This window comes from Lactuca sativa, chromosome 4 (genome assembly GCF_002870075.4).
Source record: "Lactuca sativa cultivar Salinas chromosome 4, Lsat_Salinas_v11, whole genome shotgun sequence".
Taxonomy (NCBI): domain Eukaryota; kingdom Viridiplantae; phylum Streptophyta; class Magnoliopsida; order Asterales; family Asteraceae; genus Lactuca; species Lactuca sativa.
The window spans coordinates 408,033,888-408,055,803 of NC_056626.2; the positions used below are offsets into that span (position 1 = coordinate 408,033,888).

The 21,916-nt window shown below is 37.5% G+C and overlaps 1 protein-coding gene across 1 annotated transcript; it reads left to right on the forward strand.

Annotated features, from left to right (window-relative positions):
- Positions 1-4,413: 4,413 nt before the first annotated feature.
- LOC111921889 (uncharacterized) lies at positions 4,414-4,884 on the forward strand. The gene has a single exon (XM_023917465.1). It carries the CDS (start codon positions 4,414-4,416, stop codon positions 4,882-4,884), a length of 471 nt encoding a protein of 156 aa, XP_023773233.1.
- The last annotated feature ends 17,032 nt before the right edge of the window (positions 4,885-21,916 follow it).

Consider the following 21,916-nt stretch of genomic DNA (forward strand, 5'->3'; position numbering starts at 1 on the left):
CTTTATAATTTATTAATATTTGGTTAGAAACAATGTAACAAAAAAAATATTTATATGAAATTTACCTAACGGTTTTAAAATTATGTAAAATATAGTTGAATTGTTTGTAATATCATTCATATATTATTAAAATAATAAATATGTTGTTGAAAAAAAATAAAACAACCCTATGTTGATTAATATAATTTAACGTAAGGTAAGAAGTGGTTTGAAGATGATGGTTCAGTGGTGCGCCATGCAACACATGCGCAACATTTTTTAAGTCAGAAGTCTTCTAAAAAACAAAGAGCCGCGAAAGACCAAATGTTACGCCTGTGTTACGCAACACAGCCACAGACGGTCAGAAGTAGTTTTTCGTAATAGACAAACAACCCTTAACTAATTGTTTTACTAGCAGTGGCGGACGCAAACTGTTTTAGTAGAGGTTTCCCCCGTCCTTCAAGCGAATGCACGTAATAAAAAAACCAAAAAAAAAAAAAAAATTTACACTGCGTGCCGGAAATTAAGCAGTTGCCCGGGACCCCAAATGTCCCACTAAGGTCCGCCACTGTTTACTAGATAAGATATATGAATTTGGACATGGGATAAAATCACACTATTTCATCCGACGTTTACTATGTTTATGAATGATTTTCATATCCCAAATAGACATTATCTATTTCGCATCAATAAAAGTAATGAAGGTTGCTTATTTCATACTATTTTATGTATTAAATTATACACAACCATCTATACAGAACTATACAACAGTATATTATTAGCCCAATTGTATAGTGTAGCCCATTTTGTTGTATATGTATAATGTATATATACGTTTTCCCTAATGAGAATGGATTCATGTTGCATAATACTTAATGAGTTATCATGGTAAGAACTTTGATTTCATTGGCATATATTTTTTTTTCTTATAATGGGCAACAATATACACAATTAAAAAGGTTGTATCGTTAAGTCAAAGACTGAAATGACCTTGAACTAGCTTGTTATGACAGAATTAAATCTAAAACCCGTTGGTACAAACTATGTGATATATTTAATCACCATCTGTGCTTCATGATTTCAAGAACAAACTTTACTCGCTTTTTAAACGTAAAAGATAGAAATCGGTCAAAAAGTAAAAGAATTGCGATTATGATCAACAATGGATGGGTAATGAATGTGTTTGTTGCAAGAAAGGGAAAAAAACATAAAAAATTTCAATCATTTTATACAAAAGTGCATTCTTGAATGATTTTGTGCAACTTTTTTATATAAAAAATTATTATGATCTTATCTTTACTATATGACAGGATCTAATTACTTGATTAACTAAAGTAACATCGTTTTTTTTTTCAGTTCTTTATAATTTTTGGGAAAGAAATTAAGCTGCAATAGGAAAAAAATGAAAGAATATTAAGTTGAAGCGTACTTTTGAATGGAAAATATCATGAGATACTTGACGTGATGAAGATATCTTTTATATATATATATATATATATATATATATATATATATATATATATATATATATATATATATATATATATATATATATATATATATATATATATATATATATATATATATATATATATATTAGCTTTTGTCAAAAGGACCTTTCACAAATCACATGGATGAAACACTGGCTATATATAGACATATTCACAACATTCCGATTGTAATGAATTTTCTTCTGAAATACATAAAAGAAAAAAGGTAAAGCAGAAATGATAGTATTTGGGATAAGGGTACACGTCAGCTAACATGATCATTTGCATGAGTATTCTCTCTTACTCTACTCAAGACGATGACGATCAGTCAATCATTCACTTCTCACATGATGAACGCAATATAATTTCTCTAAATCGAAGGGTATCTCACTTTTTTTCACATGTGAACGTGTACATCATAACCTTTTCCATACTTGATTTAAAAATATTTTAATACTTATAAACCTTTACATCTAGAAAAACACAATAAATGACTAATAAATGCTCAGCATAATGATGTGTTGGATTGACGAGAAAATCTTGATATTCTCTCTAGGTGTGGGATCTCTGAAATGTAACAGGGTTGCAGTTATCACAATTTTGATCCCGAGCATACACTGACGATAAGACTAGATGAAGGTAAAATCTCGAAAGGAGCATTTGGGACGAATAGATAACATATTTGTTTGAGGGTACTAAACTCATATTCATAGTTTGGTACACGAAGTGTATTGCACTAGTTATCAGTGTATTACAATATCATTAATTGACTTGTGTAGGGTAGTGGAACAAAGTTAACGTTTTCCTAATCAACATTTCCTAGGAAGAGGCAAATGTGTAGTTGCTAGTTAGACTCTCGAACCCAAATTTTGGAACCTATTTGAAAAGGGTGATGACACCCCTTAGACACCTCCATCGACCACTTTATAAAAAGTCAACTTATAATTAACTACTTATAATAAGTTTTTTCAGAAAACAATGCAATTCCAACCAATAAAAATATTTTAAAATTTAATTAGAATGTCTATATAGTAAAATGGGGTGTCTTTTTAGCCAACCTCTTTAATAAGCCACACCTCTTGACTCCTACACGTCAAAACCGCCCCACTACCCTTCATGTGGGGTTAAACCATAAAACACTAACAATCTTTTGTGTGTGTAAGGTTTGAACCTTAAACTTCTTTTATGGAATTCTGCATTTCAATTGTTAATCTCTTTCTGTGGGGACAAATTTGAAACCTTTTTAGGGACACATATATAGGTAAGCCTGTAGCACAATCATATTTTGGCTTACGTGAAGCTATATCTCTCTACACTCTTGGGACAAGATCCACCATTAAGTCGTTGGTATGAAGTAAAAGATAGTCCACATGTCAATTGGTTTCCAAATTTGAACCATTGTTTCTTTTACTCTAAGTTACCTAATCGTAGTCATTAATTATCAGCCAGGGGTTCTTAGTAAATATTCTATGATGCCTATAAATTAAGACTAGAAGTTTTAATCCTTAATTGAAATTCATTATTAATTAATATTTAACTAGGGAAGAATCCCCGCTTTGCGGGGTTGGATACTACAATTTTTTACGTATTTCTTAAGACAACTAATCCTTTAGTTTTGGTTTCCAGAGCAGCTGATGAGCTACATTGATGGCACAAAATACTACTCCAACATGTATCATTTCTTTAAGCTTCTTTAGATAGACTGATCATGCTTCTATGTCGTTTACCAAAAAAAAATCATATAATGACCTTTATGATGATAAAGATCCAAGTATAGTCCATACCACTTATGTTCCAAGTGAAAAATTTACAAATATACAAATTTAATTTGTGCCAATTATGCATTTGACAGAACTACCCCTATATCAAAACCTGCAAAATCAAAACCAAAAAGTATGTTGTTATTTCTTTCATTTAATGTATGTTAACAGATGTTATGTTACATGTATTACATTCACGTATGCATATATCAAAGTATCAACACAAATGTGAGACCGCAAACATTTAACTTGTTATGAAAAGCGTGATAAATGATTTTCAAAGTTATCAATCTTGTTTCTAGTAACCTTTGTGAGCAGTATCCTGCACAAATTGAAGCACAACCAATCTATTTTCCCAAGTTAGCAGCTTTTATTATTAAAGACAAATAAATAAAAGCATAACATAATTCCACCATGTTATAAATTTAGTCACTAAACTATCATTTTTATCCAAGTATTAAAACTACATTGGGTTTTTTCTGTTAGAAAAAGCTTATACAATTCCAACTTTTACACATGGTGGCATCAAGAACCATGGAAGCAGTAGAAGACATCTGTTAGTGGATATCTTATTGTATTCTTAGCCCATTATATTGTGTATTTGGCCCAAAGGTCTTGTATTGTATTTTGTATATAAGCTTTTTCTCATTGAATGATTGTTTAGGGAAGAATAACCATTTGCATGGTATCAGAGCTTATCTAACCCTGGAAGCAGTAGAAGACAACTCTGTCAATCCCTCACCAGTCTTCTTCCCCTGCTTCTCTTCTTCCACCTGTTCTTCTCATTAATCATGTCAGGAGATCAACCAATATCAAAACTTGCACATAAGGCGTATGGTATAACAAACATCAAAACATACGTACCTTTGATTCTAGATCTCCCAACCAGAAATTATGAGCCATGGAGCACTCTTTTCAAAGCCCGTTGTATAGCTTATGGAGTTTTGGATCACATCGACGACACGTATGACCCACCTAATCAACCCCCAACGAATACTGAATGGTTAGAGCTTGACTCCATGGTAACACTGTGGCTCTTTGGTTCTATCTCCCAAAACCTCATCACATCTGCCCACTCCAAACAAGCCAACGCCAGACAAATATGGCTCAATATTCACTCTATTTTTCATGATGATCAAGAAGCCACTGCTATGTAATATGAGACAGAGCTTAGAAACATTCAAATGGGTGAACTTAATGCTCACGCCTATTGTGATAAAGTGAAGAAACTTGCTGACCTTCTGGAAGGTATCGGTGAAAAAGTCAAACACAGGAACCTTATCTCATATGCCCTTAACGGGCTTTCCCAAAAATTTGAGAGTGTGGCCAACATCCTCCACCACCGCAAGCCTATTCCCTCGTTCTCGGAGATGCGCACCACCCTCTCTGTTGAAGAAACCCGTCTCGCCTCCTCCGCTGTTAGCTCTTCTTCCTACCCCAGTCACTCCTCTTCTCATTCTCTTCTTCACGTCGACTCTGGTTCGTCAAATCGAGGAAAAGGCTCGAACTCTAACCGTGGAAGAAATCGGTCTCACAGGGGAGGGAATCACGCCTCCAATTATCGTCACCCACCTACCATAAATCCAAATAGCTTTGGGAACCATCAATATGGGTGGTTCTTTGTTCCACCACTGAAGATTTCTGCCCAACCATAGGGCTTCTCCTCTCCTGGGTCACACGCATCAAATGCAGTCCAGTGGACTTCCATTGGTCCGAATTCCTCACAGCCAGCCCAAAGGTGGAACAGGCCCTATTTCAGCCAAAATAGGCTTCTTTGCAGCAGGCCCACTTCGCCTTCTCCATCCAGCGGATTCTCTCCTCAGGCCCATCAAACTTCAATCCAATCCCCTTTAGTCCAGCAACCTCCTTGGACTTGGCTTGGTGACATGGATCAACCTACCTCTCTCTTGACCATGTTCAGTACGATGACTCTCTCGGACCCGACACAACGCAGATGGGTTATGGACACCAGGGCCACCGACCATGTCAACAACAATGCAGGTAGACTCGATTCTCTTTGTAATAATCATAATAGGCCTCGTTCTATTTATGTCGGTAATGGATCTGCAATTCCCGTCATGACCTCGGGACATACGACTTTCCCTATCCAAAACCCATACAGCCACTTACACTTGCACAATGCGCTCATAACACCCAACATCATTAAAAATCTTATCTCTTTCCAAAAATTTACTACACATAATAATTGCTCTATTGATTTTGATCCTTACAGTTTTACTGTTCTTGATTACCAGACACGCCGCCATCTTATCTGATGTGACAGCTCCGGGCCGCTTTATCTTGTTACCGAATCTAGTAGTCACACTTTTGTTTCCACTTCCTCATCCACTTACCGAAGACTCGGTCACCCCTACAATCAAGTCTAGAAGCAATTAGCATCTAATAGCTCGATTTCTTGTTCTCTATCAAAAAATAACTTTATTTGTCAAGCTTGTTAACTTGGAAAACACACTAGATTACCTTTTTATTTATCACATTCTACTGTGTCTAAACCTTTTGAAATAATTCATTCTGATTTGTGGACATCTCCTATACCTAGTAATGGTGGTTTACATTATTATGCTTTATTTCTAGATCATTACACTCATTACCTTTGGGTGTACCCTCTCAAACACAAATCTCAAGTATTTGACAAATTTATTCATCTCTTTAATATAATCAAAACCCAATTTGGAGGCACCATCAAACAATTTCAATGCGACAACGCGCCGGGGGGGGGGGGGGGGGGGGGTGGAATACAATAACAAATCCTTCCATGATCATTTCGCCTCTCATGGCATTACCTTCCATTTCTCATGTCCTCATACCTCTCAGCAAAATGGCCAGTCTGAACGTATGATTCGTACCACAAATAACATGATGCGTACGCTATTGTTTTATTCCTATCTACCCCTCACTTTCTGGCCTGAAGCCCTTCACATGGCTGCTCACTTACTCAACATCCTTCCATCCGCCTCCATATCCAATGACACTCACCACTATTTATAACATCCCAAATTGCGAGTCCAAAAATTTCATTTTAATTAACTGACTATAAAAATATTCATAAGAAAACTACGTAAAAATATATCATTTCGTAAATCAATATATCATGTCTGAAAACCCAAATCATAAAATAGCAACATGTCAGAGTACAATCCCAGAATATCTCAAGTGCGGAAAATCAATGTGTGTGTATGATGTGCTGCTACCGCGCCAGCTCCTTCCCCTTCGCTGAAGAGGTACCTAAAACCAAAACTGTAAACTGTAAGCATGAAGCTTAGTGAGTTCCCCCATCGTATCGCATACCATTCAATCATATAGCATATATATTGCCGGGCAATTCTAGGGTGCCCGACCTACCCGGTACGGCCATTCTAGGGTGCCGACCTACTCGTGTCAAGCCATTATGGGGTGTTGACCTACCCATGTCAAGCCATTCTGGGGTGTTGACCTACCCGTCGGTCCTAACAATCGACCCTCGGGGACTATTCCACCCCTGCTGCTACTATCACATATATCATAACATAAACACACTATCAAACATATATGGGGTGTTCGAACTACCATTCGGTCCTAACAGCCGAACTTGGGGACTATTCCCCTCCTACTACCACTATCACATATAACATATCATGCCAGCATATAAACATATCATCACATATTGTCAGACATATTTGGGGTGCCTGACCTATCATTCGGTCCTAACAACCGAACTCTACTACTATCACATATAACATATCATGCCAACATATAACATATCAGGTGGTAGCAAACCTAGATGATATCGCAAATACAATCATCTAACATACAACTCCTACTGGTGGGACAACATTGTGGCCGTAGACCCACCGCTACTGGAAGGTAACTCACCTCGTACAAGTAGCTGTTGATAATCTGTGCGGGAAAACTCTGTCTGCTGCTGCTCTGGAAATCCTCTGACTATAAGCCCCACAAAACACTCAGTCAGAATCTGATATCCACTTTTAGGGTAAAATGACTATTTTACCCCTGACCAAGTCCAAGTCAAAGTCAAAGTCAACTTCTAGTTGACCCGACTCGCCGAGTTGGGCCGCCAACTCGTCGAGTCCCTATCCTTTCATCTGTCCTTCTTCACGCCTCTACTCGTCGAGTTTTGCAACGACTCGATGAGTTCTCCTTCTAAAACAACCCCGAATGAACCTTCATCCGACTCGCCGAGTTGTATCAACAACTTGTCGAGTTTATATCCATCCTATGAACAAGTCCTGTCCTCGACTCGCTGAGTTGTAAGACAACTCGTCGAGTTCATCTTCAAGAGTTGGGAGATTGCCTTGGACTCACCGAGTCGGCTCATGCACTCACCGAGTCCTATGAACTCCAGGACTATAGCTTATCCCAATACGTTTGGGTTACACCCCTAGACCCTCTAAAACCTTTCTAGCACTCAATTGGGTCTCTTTGAATCATAACAGAAAAGGGGAGCCTAACCTCGGACTCGCGGGGTCCCCAGAACGACTCGCCGAGTCGATACTCTCCAAGTCTATTTCTTTGATTTTTGGTGTACAACTCTTGTCCAAATGATAGATCTAGGTCCCTAAACTCGATCTAGCAAGTAAAGTTACAAACTTTACGTGCATGCATGGGACTATGAGCTCAAATGGCCCTAAATGAGACTCTTAAGATGCATGGGGATCTCTAAGACTCCAAAATCATTCCCTTTCTGCCTTGTAACCCCTTAAAGACCTTGGATCTGAAGTCTTAGACCCCAACCATGCTTGCACTCATGATTGGTCACCAAGAATGGCTCCTAAAATTCCTAAATCACCCCAAAAAGGGATCTAACACATGAAAGAGTGAGGTATCAGCTTTATACCTTTAAAGAACTGCAAAGGGTGCACAAACTCTAACTCGTCTAGCCTCCTCTTGATTCCTCAAGCCTTTCTCTTCCTTCTTATGTTCCAAAATCACCAAAAACCACCACAAACGCCTTAGATCTTTACACAAACGATTAGGGTTTGATATGGAGAGTTCTGAGGGCACTAGGGATGAAGGGAGGCTGAATGAGATGCTTAAATAGGGTGTAACCGCCTTAGATTAGGGTTTCACTCAAACAACACCTACTCGCTGAGTTAGCCTACCGACTCGTCGAGTAGGTCACTTAAAAATGTCCGCGGGTCCCGACTTGACTCGACGAGTTGGGCCTCCAACTCGTCGAGTCCTAGAGAAAAACATAAAAATACTTTGAATTAAGGGTGTACTAGGAATTGGGTGCTACACTATCGACTTTTTCAACACCATCCCACCTATGATCACCATCGTGTATTTGGTTGTCTCTGTTTTCCTCACCTAAACACACACACACACACAAACTCCAGCCATGCTCCACACACTGTATCTTCCTTTGCTACCCCACCTACCATCGTGGCTTTCGCTGTTACGACCTTTCCACTAAACAAATCATTCTTTCTCGTCATGTCACTTTTGACGAGACCATATTCCCTTTTGGTTCAGTTACTCCCTCAAATCCCCCATCCTATGATTTCCTTAATGACTCTGAATTATCTCCTAACCTTCTCTAAATTTTATCTCCTACCACTACCCCCTCCCCCATTGTCTCTCCTTCCACTCATAACTCCCCATCCCCTCCTTCACCACCTCCCACCCCACCTCCATCACCACCTCCCCATATCCCTCCCTCCACCACCACCACCACCTCTACCTCCAACTCATCATATGTACACAAGATCAAAAAGTGGAATCTCCAAACCTATCACTCGCCTCAACCTCCATACTTCCTCCATTTCCTCTGTCCCGAGGTCTTACTTACAGACTTTAAAAGACCCAAACTGGCATAAAGCCATGAATGAGGAATACAATGCTCTTATTACAAATGACACTTAGGTCCTTGTTCCGCGACCCCCGGGGGCTAATGTGGTTCGATCTATGTGGCTTTTCAAACACAAATTTCATGCTGATGGCTCTCTATCGTGTTATAAAGTGCTTCTGGTCGCCAACGGACGCAGTCAGCAACAAGGCATTGATTGTGATGAGACGTTTTGCCCAGTTGTAAAATCAGCCACCATACGGACCGTTCTCAGTCCGGCTATCTCCAGACACTAGCCGATTAATCAACTCGATGTGAAGAACACCTTTCTTCACGGCCATCTTCAGGAGACTGTTTTCACGCACCAAACTCCTGGTTTTCGAGACCCGCAACATCCAGATTATGTGTGCCAGCTTCAGCGGTCCCTCTATGGTCTCAAACAGGCCCCTTGGGCCTGGTATCAGCGCTTTGTTCAACATGCTTTTCGCCTGAGGTTTCAACACAGTCTCACTGACTCATCTCTTTTTATATATCGTCAGGAGCTAACACTGCATACCTCCTACTTTATGTTGATGATATCATTCTGACAGCTTCATCTTCTGTTTTTCTACAATCTATTATTGATCAACTCAACAGAGAGTTCGCCATGACTGACCTTGGAGCTCTTAACTATTTTTTGGGGATCTCTGCTACTCGCTCCTATCATGGTCTCTTCCTTTCTCAGAGAAAGTATGCCTTTGAGATTCTAGAGCGGGCGAATATGACTCAGTGCAATCCAGTTCGTACGCCCGCTGAGACAAATCATAAGCTAGATGCCACAGGGTCCTCCGTTCCAAATCAATCACTTTATCGCATTCTTGCTGGTGTACTTCAGTATCTCACCTTTACTAGACCAGACATTGCTTATGCTATTCAACAGATCTACTTATTCACGCATGATCCCCGCAAGCCTCATCTTCATGCTCTCAAGCGTATTTTATGCTACATTCGTGGTACTTTGGATCATGGTTTGTAACTACATGTATTCCCTTCATCGGATCTACGTTCCTACTCTGATGCAGACTGGGGCAGGTGCCCAATATCTCGTCAATCCACATCTGGCTACTGTGTTTTTTCTTGGAGATAATTTGATCTCTTGGTCTTCTAAACACCATGGGGTTATTTCTCGATCAAGTGCTGAGGATGAGTATCACGGAGTTGCCAACGTCGTTGCCGAGACTTGATGGGTTCACAATTTACTTTGTGAACTTCGATGTCTTCCCTTTAAAGCTACCATTGTCTATTGTGACAACATTAGCTCTGTGTACACGACACATAATCCAGTGCAGCACCAGCGTACGAAACACATAGAGATTGACATTCATTTTGTTCATGACCTGGTTGCCAGTTGCGTTGTTCACGTCTTTCACGTACCCTCGTCCGCTCAGTATGCTGACATATTTACAAAGGGCCTTCCTTCGCAGCTCTTCAACGACTTCAAGACCAGTTTGAACATTCGGAATTCTCCTCCCGATCCAACCGCGGGGGGATGTTAGCGGATATCTAGTTGTATTCTTAGCCCATTATATTGTGTATTTGGCCCAAAGGGCTTGTATTGTATTTTGTATATAAGCGCTTTCTCAATGAATGATTGTTCATGGGAGAATAACCATTTGCAATATCTGCATCACAACATGTCATAAAACAATGAAAGCAGTAGAAGGCATATCTGCATCACAACATGTCATAAAACAACATTAGAAAACTTGCAAAGTTGAAACCCTTTTCAAAATTGGTCCCATTGACTTTCTTATTTTTGTCGTTACTCTAAAACTGCATATCAATTTTGTCCCTTATTAAAGATTTCGGAGACTAAAATCGATATGAAACTTGAAGTAAGGACCAAAACTAAAAGATGTTTCGAATTTGAGCTAATCATGGTAAAAATTAGAAAGCAGAGGGACCGTTTTTTATAATTTACTCAAGATTTTATAATGTTGTATGAAAAAAAGAAACTAAAATTTAGGTGAAAGTTACTTTTAGTAAGGGAAAACCTAACAAACCACCACATAGGGTTACAAAACTGATCAATACTCAAGGAAAGCCCCATTTGTGTAGGCCTAATGCTCTGATAAAAACCATGCCAACTTTCCAAAATTTCACCCAAATGTTGTCTACGCCCATGATCAGGGGAATAGAAAGACCTCCCCACAGGAGTATATCTGCATAAAATTAAATTAAACAAAGTATTTATATCACTGGATACACCTAATATTACCAAAAAGTTCCAAAAGTTAACAACTTTGCTTATCATATTCGGATATACCAAGGAGACGACCTCCATCTCTCTTGTCACCTCCACCATAGGGGAAATTAGAAATCCCTGTGAAGAGAGAAAGTAAGAGGCAGTTTAAAAAACACAGCAAATTCCAAAAAAAAAATTGATCCTATTTAGTCAAACGAAACATAATTAGAAAATGGACAAATTAAAGATTCAATTTTAATAGTAAAATGAACAAATTTGACCTCTTTCTACTTATAACACTGTCATATATCCCTTATCATATGCAAAACCTATGTAAACTTTCACTTAGTTTAACAAAATAACATAAGAAAACATGATCTTATCAAGTGGTGTGGTTACCATGTATCGAGTAAGCAATCTAACCACATACAAAGTTCTTGTCATGATGTCATCATTCCAAGAGGAACAAAACCTAGAAATGTGAAATCAAGTTAATTTATCAATTACAACTCCAAATAAAGGTAATAGGATATCTGACCTAGCTACAATTTATTATTGTTCAGAGAAGCAAATAAAGAGGAAACAATAAATAAATATAGAATGAAAAGGGGTGTAATTTCTTGCCTTTTGATGGACAGCAGAAAAAAAAGTAACGAAACTAATGAACAAGGTCATAAATATCAACTCCCTAATATGAACCCAATATGTTCTTCTTCAAAGTTCATCATTTACTTCAAAAACAAAGAAACCTATTAAAAAGATTCGAATAACAAAAACCTATGTGTGTATGTCAATTTTTTTCTACAAAACATTGTCATATGTTACCTATAAATAGAAAATAGAGAAGACGAAGAAGACAAAGGCGGTTCGATTTTTTGAGTTTCCACATGATAAGCTTTTACCCCCATTTTCGTTCAGCAATTGCTTTATAAATGGAGTGAGAGTGTGTGAAATGGAACTTCAAACCCTAATTACTATATACAGATTCACGGTGAGAAGAAGAAAAAGTTGACCACATTGGTCAATCTCCTTAAAACCTTCAAATGATTCCTGTTCAGGTCCAGATAACCGAATGGAAATGGTTCCCCCTGATTTTGCACTCCATTGTTCCTACAGCAACAAAAAAACACTTTAAAAATGGATAACAAAAAAACTGATTTCATCATCTTTAATATATATTTTTTTAACCAGACCTGTGAAATCAAACTCTCTTCATTTCTAGTTATGGTAGGATCAAAAGCATAGAAATTACTATTAGAAATCAATGACTCTTGTTCAGTTGGTTTTCGGGTAGAATGGGGTTCTGGTTTAAAATCAAAGAAGACGATAAATTAGCAACCTCTTATGAAGAAGGAAAGTCGTCGTAATCAAGTGAAATCGTTCAAATCCAAGCAGGGTACGGCGAATCGAAGCTAGTGTATCTCTATTGTCCATCATTGATTCCAGATGCAACTGGATAAGATGGAGTAAAAACCAACATAAAAACTCTTATATAACTTAAAATTAAAGAAGATGATGAATTACTAACCTGTGATGAATAAGGAAAGTCACCAAAATCTAAGCAGGGGACGACGAATCGAAGTTGGTGGCTGATATTGAGAGAACCCATCAGAAAAGTTGGTGGCTAGAATCGAAGTTGGTGGTCGGAAGAAGAGGGAAGAAAGGGGAAAACGACTACAATGACAGGCAATAGAGTTTGACGTCTGCGTCAGTGGCATCTAGGGTTCGATTTCATTGATGGATTTTTAATGTCGTCTGAGCCTACGGAAAAATAGAAAGAAACATGGAGTTTTCTTTGCTTAAAAGGATAGAAGCGACCAGATCGCATAAACATCAACCAATGACAACGTCGTTGCCATGGAGCTTTTGTCAGCTTCATCTTCGAGTCCCCAGAGAAAACAAACTTGAAGATAGAAGGTGGAGGAGGAAGCAAGCGGTGGAGACACGATCAGAGGATGGAAGGATCAGGGGTTAAAAGTGTTTACTCTAAGCTGGTGGAGGAATCAGGGAAATAAGAAGTGGTGGACAACAATTCAATTCCTATTGGCTTAGACAGCCGGTACCATTGGAGTTAGAGTCGGTGAGAATGAAACCTGTAAGGATGAGGAGCGGCCACGTAGACGGTAGAGATAGAGGTAACTACACGTGTAATCCACTATAAATATAGATAAAAACAGACAAATAAATGAAAAAGCAAGCAGAAAAAAGGCAACCAATGAAATCAAAGAACTGTTCTCTAAGGGGCTTTAGAATTTATATATATATATATATATATATATATATATATATATATATATAATAGGTTAGTTGGAATAAAATTTAAAATTTTTGAGATTGGAAATTAACTTTTAAACGGGAATTAAGGTATGACTTTTAACCTAACCTACATAATTAGGTTTGGACTTGCATCATAAGAGTGCTGACATTTTATTGATGAAGTAGATGTTATAAGACTTAGAATATTAACTAAAAGGCCATCATGAACTAATTTGGGAAAATTAAAAGTTGAAGCATCAATCTTGTTAAATGTTGAATGATTGGATCCAAGAACCTTAACTCGCCCTTATAATCCATTTGAACTTCTCAAAGCATGAAATTGAGAGGGAAATGTTATTTTGGGGAAAGAATTCAAAATTAGAAGGATAAATGAAGTTCCAACACTAAATCATGAATGTGATGCTTTTAACTCTAATATAATGCAACAAGGAAATATCAAAAGTAAAACTACTTCCAGTCTAAGTCCTTATGCTCCTACCTCCCCTCGTACAACGAGTACTACTTGAACCTACAAAACATGAAAGATTCTATAACATCAGACCACGAGGCTGGTGAGTTATAATTTGATCTATTTTCATGTATTTATACTTTATTACTCTGTTATTTCTTTCATTACTCTTACTCTTGAAAGGTCTAGTATGCTCAAGAATCATATTAAAGTGATATTGCTAATTAACATATGATACTAATGGGTCACACTAACAATAACTTGATATAATTGATTATATATTAGAAATTGATTTTAATAAATATTCAATACAACTCTTATAATTAAATTTGAAATTATTTTATTTCTAGGAAATAATTAATTTTCATTATCAAGTAACATATTATTTCATAATGTATGAATTAATAAGTCATGTACAACATTTTGACTAGTTAAGCTTTTTATCTCTTAGCAAAAGACAAAGTTTATATCTTATAAATTTTGAGTTTATAAAATATAAACTTCTTCTTGTCTTTTTCTCCATCATGGCCGAAAATGAGTTAGTGATAAAGAGGAATGGCTTTCCAATTTGTTTATTCAAAAGAAATAAAGCATGGTGCATGTATGGGAGACATGTAAGCTTTAGAGACATGCTTGTCTAAAGTGGAAGGACCAAATGGTTAAAGACTTCACTTTAAGACAATATAAATATGAGGCTTCCACTCTTGAATTGGTGGTTCCTTCTTGCTTCCTAAAATCGTAACCTCCTTAGAGGAGGATACTCTTTCCATTTTGTTCTTCTTTTCTTCAAGATTACATGCATTTTCATGCCCTCTTTAAGTTCATATTGGTTATGAACTTAAATCGTAAGGGTTTAAGAGTTTATGGACTGGCATCTACATCAAGTTGAGTCATCGTTGGTGTCTAAAAGGTTCCATATTCTTCATCAACTTTCAAGCCTCCGAAGAGGATCCAAAGAACAACAAAGGTTGTTATTTCTTCATACTTTCTATGGTTGGTGTTTTAATCTTTCTATAACTTGTAAGAAGATCCTTGGTGGGTATAAAATGTTATGTTATGTTCAAAATTTTAATTCATCCGTTGCCATATTTTTCAAATTTATGAAACGATTTTTGAACTAAAACCCAACAATTGGTATCAGAGCCACCTTGCAAGTTTGGTTAGATTTTGGTTTTTTTTTTTTTTGGAAATCTTAGTTTTTTGAGAAGATTGAAAACTTGTTTTTGTATAAAAATAAGTTCATACATATTGTCATAACTAGCATTTTAGGGCTAGGAAATTATGTTCATGTGCAACTAACTTTCGATGTATCCTGTAACCCTAAGTATGGTGTTATACATGTTATTCATTCAAAAACAACTATTCGAATCAAAACTCACCCATAAAGCTCCAAACCTACTTCAATGCACTACATTCACTCAATTTTGGGTTGTAACCCTAACTTCCTGGTTCAAACTCTTATTGGACCAAGATCCTCTTATTGGTCCTAGTGGACCAATAAACCCTCAACTTGATTCTTTTGGGCTAAGAAACCCCATTTGGGCCCTAGTTGGACCCACATTCAATAAGCAATAACATTTTGGACCATAAGACACATCATGGGCCTTATTGGGCCGAAAACCGTCTTCTTTAATTATATGGGCCGAAAACCCAATCCTTTTATCATTTTTGGTCGTAGACACATATGTGGGCCCAATGGGCCGAAAAATCTTGATTGGGACGAATTATTCTCGGTTACTAAATACCCAATCCAAGCCTAATACTTATTTTCTTTCCATTCCCTCTTCAATTCTCAGCTTTATATATATATATATATATATATATATATATATATATATATATATATAAGGAGAGAAATGAGATTATCTTAACAATTGACACCTCAGTAATGTATAGTGTATCCATACAATTGGTCTCACATGTATCTAAGCTAAAACAATCTAATCCTCCATGTAATGACCAACAAATCCTTCTCTCTCTCTCTTCTCTTCTTATTCTTGTCCGAGAGCACCCACCATCACCCTCATTTTCACTTCAAACACAATTGGTAGTTGTCGAGGCCAACAAAATTAAAAACCATATATCTTCTACACTAAAATAATGTATAGTGGTAAAGGGGTCGAATCCACGAAGATTGGTTCAATTTTATAACTCTATGAAAAATCTCTTTGTAAAAATACTAGAAAAATAACAATACAAATCAAATTGGGGGGTTTTGGTCTTTTGAAATACTTGAAATAAAACTAGAATTAGATTAAGATTTAAAAACACACTTCAACAAAAGCAAAGTTGATGTAAATTCAATAAGATAAAGATGGTTGACTTTGGACCTTCATTACTTGAACATTTGGTTAAATAATTATGAGAATACCAAGGTGCAATACTTGTGTTTATAATCGAACTTGGTTATAGCAATTTATAAGCATAACTTGCCTAAACTCTTCTTTTGTATTAAAATGACTAGAGAAGCTCACAGCACATTTCCTAAATTAAAGTCACAAAACTAAGGAAGCATGTAATCTTGTGAAAATCAATTAGCATTAGGATTTAAGAGTCACCAAATCCAAAGAGTAATCTATTGCTTACATTACCACTATGGAGAAAATATTTTCTTAGTCCAAATGATATGAAAACAAACATTTAAACTAATTGTTGCTTGTTAAATTGAAGACCTATTACTTAGCCAAGAATTTAACCAACAAAAATAACATTCACATATCAATATTCATGACTAGAGATATATAAACATGAAGGAAGTTTTCATTAAAAAAATATAATCATAGATATTCAACACAAGTTCATGGAGTTCTTCAAAATAATTAAAACATTCAAGCACTTACATCCAAGTCAACCAATTATGAGTTTAGCCAAGCATGGCCAAGATGAAAGAAATGCAAAGTAATTTAGAGGTACCAAACATTGTCTTAGTTGCAAGATGGAAAGAAATTACACTAATCTTCCAAAAATCTTCAAATCTTCCAAAGCCTTCTTGAGAGAAAATTGTATGTGTTCTTTTTTTTCCCCTGTCAGATGAGCCTCCAATCACCAGCTAAGGAGAGCCAATTTCCGGATTCAAAAAGAGACCAAAGCTACCCACCAAACTTCCACAAATAGAGTCAACAAGTCAAAACCCGGAAACAACTCAGCACAATTGACGCGGACCGCATGGGTCACGCTGGATGTGAAACGTGGGCCATTTAACATGCATTTAAGGCCAATCTTCATTTCTTCAACTTCAGCCCATAATCATAACTCTTTAAGACCCATTTGCCATTCCAAATCCTTTTAATGATTGACCCAACACTCCTCCAATTTTTCTTGTTGCTCGACTCCGCGTCGCCTCATCGTCATCCTTGACCACAAATTAAATCCGAATTGGTTTCTTCTTTTACGCAAGCACCAAGCCCAATCGCACCACTTCAAGTCCGCAAGCAAATCACATGCCTCCATGAGTCCCGCACCCTTCTAAGCCTCCAATAACAAAAACTCTTCAATAAATCCTGCAAATAAGCTCAGAAGACTGGAAAGCACCCGGTAAAGGAGAAAAATGACAAAAAGAGAAAATATGCATGAAAATTGACTAAAATGAGATGGTTTTAACTAAAAATAAACTATGAAAAGAAGTAATAAAAACGAAACTATCAAATCACCCCAAGCTTGAACCTTACTTGTCCTCAAGTAAGACAAGACTAAAATGAATTTGGGACGAACTACCTTAAAAATAAAAAGAATGGATAGAACCATGGAACCTGTTCGACGTTAGTCAACATGGTCAGAATTGATCTCACTGCTATCTCATAACTTTTTCATCCGATGACAATGGGATCATAATCCACAACCAAGACAACTCCTCTGGGTGAGTAAAGAGGGATGATCAGTCGCAGCCTCAATGGAACATGCATACAATGAATAACATCTGTAGTTGGGAGAAAGCGACTGGATTTGCACGGGTGGAGCTCTTTTTTAAGTGCACACTCTGATCTCACGTTTACCGACTTCTCTCATGTGTAACTAGGTTTATCGCTCAGGCACTGTTATAGGAATCGGCTCACTTAGCGTTGACCCGAACCTCCCGTAGTATCCGACTCAACAACCTCTCTAACATCACTAATTTGCGGAAAGAAACAACTCGATCTATATACAAATATACAATCCTAAATAAATGAATATCAAACGCCGGATGACCGAGATGTTGGAAAATTTGCTCAATAATTGAATCGGCCACCTGTCTAAGATAGTTGCAGATGAAATTTTTTTTGGACTAGATACATCATACTTGAAGGTAATGTATTAACAATCGAAATCAAGAAAACCCTTTTACTCAAAATTTGGTTCCCAAAAGTGTGAAAGTGGAACTGAAAGGGTAGTAATATAATCCGAATAGTCTAAGTGTGAAAATGACCATGTGTGGAGCATAAAGATGTAATGTAAGCTCCTTTGCAAACTTGTAATTAAGTTTTTTTTATAAGGATGAAAATGTCCAAATGTGGACTAAAAGACTCTCTAAAATCCTAAGGAAATTGCAAAAAAGAAATGGTGATGTAAAGAGGCCGGATATGGATTCTACTCGGGGACAAGCACCAGTGCTTCATCCTAACGGTTCTAACATGATCAAGTGTGATCCTCTCGGCGGTAGTGACCGCAAGGGTAAGACATCCAGTGCTATAGTATATCCTACAGTTGTTAGTATTGTAAGCATAATTCTTCATGAAAACTACCTGACCATGATCACTTACCCCTTTAAGCTACCAACATCTGATCCCAAGTATGAAATCCCAAGCTGCAGTTAGTGGTCCCGGTTCGATGTGTGACTTGCTTATCTACCCTCGTAGTAAGAAGGATTACTAAGTTATTTGTTATGATTTCCTCACTTATACATTCCCCAGTTATATATAACGAATACCTAATAGATAATAGCATGTGAGAATTCTAACTTAGTTTCTTTTCCTCGTTGGGATGTGAAACTGAAGTAGAATCACACATTTTACTATCCGCCCAGTATTGGTTATATCATAATGTGTATGAGCTAAAATTTCGTGTATAATAACTCATCTCTTAGTCAGAATCAAAATAATGTAGAGCCGACCTTAGTCATTTACCAACTCCTTGCCTGAATTTGAATTTCGGGACGAAATTCCCTCTAACGGGGGGATGATGTGACAACCGTCAATTTTCAGTCAAGTCAAAGTCAACTAAAGTCAACAAGTCAAACCGGTCAACTCAATTTGCCATGAGTATTAGAGTTTACGTTATGTAATTTCTAAACAACTCTCAATTCTAATGAGAGATCGTAAATCGAAAAGTGCGTACATCTAGATCTCCTTAACCTAAAACAGTGGTACGTGGCGAGCCAAACCGATAAAACAATGTGCATACTCATCGGGAGTATGCAAGATCCTTAAACAAGGCTTAACGGGGTTTACGGACTCTGCATTGGAAAGCCGAACACTCAAAAAGGTCACCAATGAAACCTCTCTCAATCGTTTTCACTCTATCTCTTCTTATGTCGAATCTCTCCCAAATCTCTCTAAGTATGTGAAATCTCTCCCACATATCTCTTTGTATGTGAAATCTCTCCAAGTATGTCAAATCTCTCCCAAATCTCTCTAAGTATGTGAAATCTCTCCCACATATCTCTTTGTATGTGAAATCTCTCCAAGTATGTCAAATCTCTCCCAAATCTCTCTAAGTATGTGAAATCTCTCCCACGTATCTCTTTGTATGTGAAATCTCTCCAAGTATGTCAAATCTCTCCCAAATCTCTCTAAGTATGTGAAATCTCTCCCACATATCTCTTTGTATGTGAAATCTCTCCCAAATCTCTCTAAGTATGTGAAATCTCTCCCACATATCTCTTTGTATGTGAAATCTCTCCAAGTATGTCAAATCTCTCCCAAATCTCTCTAAGTATGTGAAATCTCTCCCACATATCTCTTTGTATGTGAAATCTCTCCAAGTATGTCAAATCTCTCCCAAATCTCTCTAAGTATGTGAAATCTCTCCTACATATCTCTTTGTATGTGAAATCTCTCCAAGTATGTCAAATCTCTCCCAAATCTCTCTAAGTATGTGAAATCTCTCCCACATATCTCTTTATATGTGAAATCTCTCCAAGTATGTCAAATCTCTCCCAAATCTCTCTAAGTATGTTAAATCTCTCCCACATATCTCTTTGTATGTGAAATCTCTCCAAGTATGTCAAATCTCTCCCAAATCTCTCTAAGTATGTGAAATCTCTCTCAAATATCTCTTTGTATGTGAAATCTCTCCAAGTATGTCAAATCTCTCCCAAATCTCTCTAAGTATGTGAAATCTCTCCCAAATATCTCTCTGTATGTGAAATCTCTCCAAGTACGTCAAATCTCTCCCAAATCTCTCTAAGAATGTGAAATCTCTCTCAAATATCTCTTTGTATGAGAAATCTCTCCAAGTACGTCAAATCTCTCCCAAATCTCTCTGAGAACGAGAAATCTCTCTCAAATCTCTCTCGAAATCTCTCCCAACTTTCTATAATCAATCGGGGCATCCCGATCCTCGAATTTGGCGAAAAATAGCCCAAAATCGGAAGTCTACGCGAAAAACGGACTTAAGGAAACGAACCCTCCGAACCGAAAGTACTATTCATCAACCGAACCGAGAGTACTGTTCATAAACCGAACCGAGAGTACTGTTCATCAACCGAACCGAGAGTACTGTTCATAAACCGAACCGAGAGTACGGTTCATCACCGAACCGAGAGTACTGTTCATGAACCGAACCGAGATCACTGTTCATCCGAGCCGAATCGCGCATAGAAGGAAGGTCCGAACCGAGCCTCGCATAGAAGGAAGGTCCGAGCCGAAGTTACTGTTCATTACTGTTCACAACAGTTCCTTCGGTTCTGGCTCCCCTTCGGACCGAACCTCCTAACGTCGCTTCTCGCCTTCGCTTCGGACTGCTTCTCATCAGACCGAGCCTTCGCTTCGCCTCCCGCCTCCGGATTCAGCCTCTCGCGTCCGAACCATGCCTCTTCTGACCGAACTTCGGCCCAGAGACCGAACCTCGGCCGAGATCCGAGGAGTCTCGCTGGGAAAGCCCATTTTTCACCCGTTTTTGCGTATTTTTGCGTTTTAAACCCATTTTTAATTATTTTAACATAGGATTTTCACCCAAAACTTTATTTTTAATTATAAGACCCCTAAATTAATGATTTAATCACATTTTAAGGATAAAACCTTATCTAAAAAGGAGTTGGTAAAGTACAAAAGAAGAGTGTTGACCTTACCTTAGTTTATGACGCAAGCAATCCCCACACCCACTCCATGATTAACCCACACTCCTCCCCACCATACCTTGTACTTTTTACCTTCCTCACAAGCCATCTCCATGTTTTGAGAGCTGGATGTTCATCCTCTCTCCTCATTTTCTCTCATTTGTTCTCATTTTACAAGAAGATCAAACTCCTTTCTCTCTCACTTTCTCTCTCTAGAAATCCGAGATTCAAGGGTTGATCTTGAGAGTTTCCTCCACCTTTGGTAAGCATAATCCATTTCCTTTAAGATTATCTCAATTATTTCCACTCAAATCACCGATAGCTCATACAAACTCCATAACTATCATGCTAGATTCTCGAAAATCTTCAAGACATTTCTAAGTGTCCTTGAGTTAAGCACCTCCATTCTTCAACAATCATCTACTGAAAACACTTAAGGTGAGTTCATACCCCTACATTTTCATGTTTTCTCAAGTTTTTAGGGGGGGAATACAAGTTAAAACACCAAGAACATAACTAAATTCTTCTAACAGCTTTCATCAGAAAAGTTGGACTCCATTCACGGACTGTTTTGGACCTCTTAAACATTTTATTTTTCAAAACTGTTTTAGGTGCATGTAGTTTCACTTCTTAGCTTTAAAATGACTACTTGCACACCTCCATACGATTTTTCTACAATT

Coding starts and splice junctions, on each gene's coding strand:
- LOC111921889 (XM_023917465.1), top strand. CDS start 4,414: ATGGGTGAACTTAATGCTCACGCCTATTGTGATAAAGTGAAGAAACTT.